Here is a 7,097-nt window from a genome sequence, read left to right on the forward strand (position 1 = left end):
CCAGAGTCTCCCACCCCGCTGTTTTTATTGTTGCCAGGTTATTATTAGCTCTCTCCTGCACTGAAACCTTATTTAAGTTCTATTAATATTTCATAGCCACCCAGGTAAGTACCAAAGGTCAGAGTTTTACCGAGGTGTCTCACAAGATGAGGCAGCTCTTCCCCTGTGCCAGGCCTCAGCTGTGCTGCACTGGAGGGCACAGTACTGCAACCTTTACCTTTCCTTTCCCCCAAAACCCTCTCGCACCTGCTCTCTCCCAGTCACACATGCAGGGCTGTACCAGGAAGCGAGGCAGGGCGCATGTGTGCAGGTCCTGAACTCCTCAGTCCTCTGGAATTCACTCAACTTCATAAAGGAAATGAAAATGGATCAAGGAAAGACATTTATGACAAGTGGAAAGTTCTGCTTTGCCGAGTGTGGCTGGAGGGTGGGAACCCTGATGGCTCTGTCCCTTCTGCAGCAGGCTCAAGGTACGTGCAGACCTGAGTGTTACTTTTCCTTTCACTGTATGGCTTTGTTGGTAGGAGGAGAGATAAATTTTAATCAGTTTAAATGGGAATGATTCATGTAAAGTGAAATATTCCACAGTAAAGAAGCGACAGCTTAAAATCTGTCTATGGAAGGTGTCTTGCTGAGGGCTAGTGATGGACATAGTGATCTACTAGAAGAAATGGGGGCAGGAAGATGTACATGGCAAACCTGCAGCTCTGAATTCCTGGCAGGATCTGCCTTTGGAGGATTGGGATTGAATGAGAAGCGCGGGGCAGCCGTGTCCGCCCTGTCCAGGGGAGAGCGCAGGGGAGTCAGGCGGAATGTGTGGGCTGTAAATCAGTGAAATGCAGTGAGACCACGGGGAAAGCCCCTCAAAATGATAAAGTAGATTGTTCACACTAATGTCGGTCCTAATTCTAAAAGCTGTTGAGATGAAGATGTTTCATGAGAGATGAGGAAAACATTACAGCACTCCTGCTTCCAGAGCCAATTTCCAGTCTTAAATAAACTGAGCTGCTCTGCCTCAAATTTTGACACCACCATAGTGAGAACCAAGTGGTACTTCCTGTCCCCAAATGTGTTTTTAAATCATTCACATAATTTTCCCCTTTAACCAGGTCATGTTCAACTTTTCGCTCCTCAAAATGTGACACTGCTTTCAAAGGATTTTGCCATGATTTTGACCTGGGCTCCAGGGGAAGGCTCTCCCCCAGATGTGAACTACATAGTGAGGTATGAAAGGTAAGAGCTCCCAAACCATGTCTGATTGAAGGGATGGAACAGGGACAACAGCTGGGCATCTCTGCTGATTCACAACTGTCATAATGATCATTGACCTTCCACCAAAACGAATCATGATCTGTCTGGGAAGTGTTCCAAACTCTGAGCACTGTTTGGTACCCACGCTCCAAAGCCCTCCCTTCTCTTGCTCTATAAATCACAGCAGAACATGTTGAATGTTTTGGTATGGTTGTTCCTTTCAGCCAGGATCGCCCAGAAAAATGGATGAAGGTTCCTCATTGCAAAAACATTCCCAGAACCTTCTGCAACCTGACTTGTGCCCTCTCCAACTTCTACGTTAAAGTCCGGGCTCGGGTGAAAGCGGTTTGGGGACAATTCCAGTCGCCGTGGGTGAAATCCCAGTTCAAGGATTACTACTCAGATGGTGAGTGCCTGGATGGAAGGACATTCCCACAGATGGACAGACCACACGCCCCAGCTATCCAGGAGCTTTATGGATGGCAGAGATTTGAGTGAGCACAAACAGTAAGGAGCGGGGATCATTTAGGAATGAACTTTGTAGCAAGTGTCAGAATTTGTTCACCAGTGCCCCAGCTGAACAAACTGGCTTCAAGCTCTCTGGGGCATTTTAGGTAAGAGGTGTCCTTTGCCTCCCTCTTATCACAAGATAACACTGGAAGTGAGGATCAGCCTTGGAAAGTGTCACTGCTGGGAAGGTAAGAGCCAAGCAAGCCCCATTCTCACGTCTGCTCACTCAATTGCAGTGGAACTGGCTCCCCCTGTGCTGAACCTGAATGTCAAGGAGAATTTCATCCATGTGAGTGCCTCCTTCCCTCTGCCCACCTGTGTGGAGAACCTCACTTGGAAGTATGACCTTAACCTCTGGGAAGCGGGATCTGAAGACAAGGTCAGTAAAAGTGGCTCTTCTTGGATGAAATGGAGGAACTGAAAGAGCTTCAAATTTCTGGGCAGGGAGGGAGGGGCTGGATCCAGGCCCTGGAGGAAATGAGCCAGCCAAACCAGAGTTAAACCAAAGCCAGAGACAAAAAGTAGAAGTGTGTGTGTGCATCCTTATTTTTTTTTGGTAGTTCCCTATTTTTATCAGGAACAGGAGGCTACACTACAGCCAGTCTAAAGACCTGAGGTTTAAAACAACTAATCCAGGTGGCACTGGCAGCATTCCCTGGCAGAGCAGAGCAGAGCAGAGCACAGGAATTCCCACCCTGGATCCATAAACCCTGGGCGAGATGCCAGACATGGGGTCCTTCCATGCTCTTCCCAAGCCCTGAGGCCACGCAAGGGATCCATGAGCTAAAGTGGTAGAGAAACACCACCAATAATGAAAGCAATATCTTTCCAATGCTCTGCTTGTCTCTCAACAGAAGGAATACGATGGTTGCTTCAGGAAGGACACGGTGATCATCAACACCACTGCTCTCCGAGGCAATTACTGCTTCAGTGCCAGGGCTCTCTACGAAAGCATTGACTTGAAGCACAGTGAATTCTCCCAGCCCGTGTGTGTGCTGCTAAACCACAAAGGTATGGCCCTTCCCAGCAAAGGATGTGGGGAGACATCCAATGGGATGAGGGCGAGGCAAAGATTGTCACCAAAATTAGCTTTTCAACACAAAAAAAAAAGGCTTCCTGTTAAAGGGACTGGTTGGATTTTCTAGTGAACAGTTCCTGCTTTCTGTAGGAATATTTTCATTTTAAAAAGCCAGCCCTGAAATGTTTTCTGAAAACCTTGAATATTGTATGTCAGTGTAGAGCCCATAATTCCTATAAAATACCACTCACAGGACATTATTTCTGTCTTTTACAGCAGTGGAGTGGAAGTTCCCACTTCTGGTCATGATCCTTCTGTTTGTCCTCCCCATCTTTGTGGCCAGTCCCTTCATCTGCAGCCTGGTGAAACACGAGGCCAAGAAAAAGAAGATGCCTCAAGTTTTGGTATAGCCCAAATTCTGAGGTCCTCTCCTCAGATTCTTGCTGGTTTTCAGAGGGTGACTGGGGAGGAGTGGGAGGTTCTTCACTTCTCACTTTTACATTCATAATTCCCACTTGAAGTAATCTTTCTTACATCCAGACTTTTCTTTTAAAAGCATCACAGGCTCATGGTCTCATTTCTTCTCCCTGGTAGGATTTCTCTCAATTTAAAGCTGCAGGACCAACCTTCCACTTGGAGCTCAGTGAAAAGGAATTCTGTGGTGATGATCTGAGCTACACGGAGAAGCCAATGCCACAGAGGAGGACAAACAGAGCTTTAGGAGGACATCACCTGCCATGGATGGCTTCTTTCCCATCATCATCATCATCGTCATCGTCGTCATCATCAGAGGATGAGGAGGAAGAAGACAGCAGCACTTTCATCCCATACAATGAAATGCCTCGGTATCCAAAGAGACTTCGCAGCTGTCAGCCACCCCCAGCAGCTCAGGGGGAAACCAGCTTGGATTCAGGATCTGGAGGTCTCTCTGTGGACAGTGAATCTGTGCTTGACCTCAGTGCCCTGGGTTTCACTCTCTTTGCAGAGAGGAAGGGTGAGGTGGACACCTCGGGATCCCAGGCAAACGAGGAGACATCCCTTTATCACTGCTCCTCTTTGGAAAGAATATCCCTCACTGAGGTGAGATTCCCAGGTGCCAGTGAGCATGGACAGGATGATGGAAACAGGGAAAAGCTGGGAATGACCCCCCTTCACCCCCTGCTGGGGGGGACTTGTGCTGAACCCGGCGAGCACCACCCTCACAGAAAGGCTCCTCATTTCTCCGGGGATTACCAGAAACCCATCACTGATCTGCAGCTCCAGATGGACTCGGGATCGCAGCCCGGAGAGGATCCCAGCAGCCAGCTGCTCATCCCCTTGTGGACACTGCAGGTGGCAGAGGATGAAGGCATTGCAAGTGACTGTGGCAGTGACAGTTTTCCAGAAGGGACACCGCCCGAATCCACGGTGCTGAGTGACGCTTTTGAGACTTCAAATACAGAGGGAAAATACGACCCAAAGTTTCAATTCCCAGGCTACGAGCACTCACATTACTTGGGAAGGATCTAAAGTACCCAGCAGGTCTGTGGAGTGCCTGGAAAATGCTGGAGAGCTCCAGATATCCAGGCAAGGATCCTGGAATGAACAAGGACAAAAAACTGATGTCTGGCCTATCAAGACAATGGCTTTAGGGACACAAAAGGTGCATTATATTGCTAAGTGACCTCTGATAAGGTGCTCAGGCTCTGGCACAGCCTGAGCCAGCCAGGGGTGAGGGAGGCAGGGGCATCTCTGAGGGACCACCCAGCAAACAGGCACTGCCTCGGGGTCAGCTGAGATTCAGAGCAAGGGAGCAGCTGCGTGTGGGTTATGAAAGGCAAAAGCACAACCCAGCACTGGGTGAAACCATCAGCTGGGTCCTGGAAATGCAGGGTTGTGCCTGCATGTGGATTTGGAGCAGATTTTGAACCACTTCATGTCACCTTTGCTTCCCTGTAAGTGCAGAACTCGACTGGAAGTTCCTAACAGAGACATTCAGCACAATCTGGTTTTTGTGGGATGAGAAGTTCTCCACCTCATCCTGCAGAGATCACCTTCTGTGTTCCAACAGAGGGAACTGACGCCAAAGTCATAAATGTGCAGCATGTTTGTTTATTTATTTTTTGTTTTATACTTATTGAAGCTGAAATTCCTCCTGCTGTGCAGAATGTCTGAGAGCAATAATATTTTGATATAGAACTCCATGTGTATGTGGTTTTGTTTCCCAGAGCTACAAAGGGGGACTGCAGCTCATCTTGAAAAACATTCCCTTTAAAACAGGGCCCCATCCTGGGCTGGAGTGCAATTCTGAGACTTCCCAGCCAGGTCACTCTGGTCATTGGGAAAGCAGGACTGTGACTGTCTCTCTGAACAAAGAATCCCGGAATGGTTTGGGTTGGAAGGGATCCTGAAGTTCATCCCATCCCACCCCCTGCCACGGGCAGGGACACCTCCCACTGCCCCAGGCTGCTCCAAGCCCCATCCAACCTGGCCTTGGGCACTGCCAGGGATCCAGGGGCAGCCACAGCTTCTCTGGGCACCCTGTGCCAGGGCCTGCCCACCCTCCCAGGGAAGGATTTCAGTCCAGTATCTAATCTCGATCTCCCCTCTGGTAGTTTACAGCCATCACCTTTGTCCCATCACTTCATGCCCTTGTAAAGGCTTTAAAAAGGAGCCTTTGTGTAAAGAACTCACAGGAAAGCAAAGCATTAAAAGAAAGAGGGGAACACTCCCCATTCTCTGCACTGGGGGAGGGCTCAGCTGAGGGAGGGTGTTGATGGAGGGTGTGAAAGCTGAAATCTTGTGAGAATCAGGAAAAAAGAAGCAAGGGGTGATAGGAGGGATTGGGAACTGCTTTGAAGCAGGATGTACTAATTAAGATCCTGAATTAAAGTCAAAAGGGGAGGTGGGGGAAAGGATTCACCAACTGGAATATCCCTTTGTCCTCAAAGTGTCCTTAGGTACATCCTACATTGTTATCCCTCCAGTTCATTTGGAAAGATTCAGGTGATCCAAATATAATCACCACCCCATTTCTTGTGCAATCAAGGAAAACCCCCGGGGCTTTGACTTACAGGAAGCACCTGAAGTTGTGTAACCTCTACCCAATTATTTTGACATGTCCCAGCTCTGCAAACACAGCCTGGGATCAGCTCTTTGTCTTATCCAGGGAACTGAGGGACAGGCTGCAGGCCAGGTGAGCTGGACAGGTGGTGGCAGCATCCAACTCCTCCACATTTTCTTATCACAGCATCAGAGAATCATTTCCTTAGGAAAAGGCCCTGGAGATCATCGAGTCCAACTGTGAACCCACCCTGTCCCCAAGTGCCACATCCACGCATGGAGGATTCATGCCCAGCAGTCACCAGGTTTGCTGCAGTCCCAACACACTGCGAGGAAATCAAAAGTTTGAGAGAGTTTGGAAGTTGAAACTAATTTTGAACTTCAAAGTCGAGTTTTGGGCATCTTGAGGTCCCTAAAAATTCGGAGAGGTGTTTCCTGGGCTATTCAAAAGGTGACATCTTGCTAGAAATAAGGGCAGAGATAAAGTCTGAAGTTCTATTCTCAGAACTGAAGTCTCAGGTGCACCCCAAGCTCTGCCCCATCACACAGCAGGAGCATGAGGGAAGGGAAAAATGGAAATACTTTTAGCAGGCTGTTCAGGAAACACCCTAACAAACAGTTGTACTTAATTAGACACTGGTGGATAGGTGTGTCTTGTTTAACAAACTGTGAGGCCTCTTTGTCCAGGTGAGCTGAGAATGACAAAATGCCAGTGATGCACCATGGCAGGGTTGGAAGCACAGAGCCCTGTTAATATCCAAGCAGGGCAGGGAACAGAAACAGCATCAGGAACAGGAAATCCACAGATGAGGAGGGAAGCAGAAGGGGTTTGTGAATTCCATCACATGCTTGGCCACAAGGATAGAGCAGTGCAATCAGTGTGCATTCAGCTTCAGAAGCACACAGGGTTTGTATTTGAAAACATAACCTAACAACATCCTAAAAACTGAACACATTGTGGGAAAGGGACTGTATCCCTGCCTTGTTGTCCATACAAACTCCCAGTTCTTACCACGTGGAGGCAGGATATCCAGAACAGACCTTTACACTGTAAGCAGCCACAAAAATAAACACTGTTGGTCTACAATGGCCTCTGCAAAAAGCTGTGCTCCTCCTGTGGAAAGGCCACCTCTTTTTTACCTCTTTCCCACATCAGGTGAGAGAACCTGGTGGAGCAGAGTCAGGGCAGAGCTGAGGAGCTCCTGCTCTGCCCAGGCTGCAGCAAGGCACGTGCTGATCCTTTGGTTCCCATCCAAAGCTCAGTAAGAACTACAGA

At 48.5% G+C, this 7,097-nt stretch overlaps 2 protein-coding genes across 3 annotated transcripts in view; one reads left to right on the top strand and one right to left on the bottom strand.

Annotated features, from left to right (window-relative positions):
- Positions 1-7,097, bottom strand: part of GRHL3 (grainyhead like transcription factor 3) — a 102,872-nt gene that overhangs the window by 53,322 nt on the left and 42,453 nt on the right. The window lies entirely within an intron of this gene.
- IFNLR1 (interferon lambda receptor 1) lies at positions 116-4,957 on the top strand. Its single transcript, XM_042015717.1, has 7 exons — positions 116-470; positions 1,110-1,233; positions 1,476-1,657; positions 1,998-2,140; positions 2,616-2,772; positions 3,056-3,183; positions 3,374-4,957. Exons 1-7 carry the CDS (start codon positions 359-361, stop codon positions 4,286-4,288), a joined length of 1,761 nt encoding a protein of 586 aa, XP_041871651.1. The 5' UTR covers positions 116-358; the 3' UTR covers positions 4,289-4,957.

This window comes from Corvus kubaryi, unplaced genomic scaffold, assembly GCF_017639235.1.
Source record: "Corvus kubaryi isolate FWS band 111438036 unplaced genomic scaffold, C.kubaryi_AGA036_p1.0 split3-37304, whole genome shotgun sequence".
NCBI lineage: Eukaryota > Metazoa > Chordata > Aves > Passeriformes > Corvidae > Corvus > Corvus kubaryi.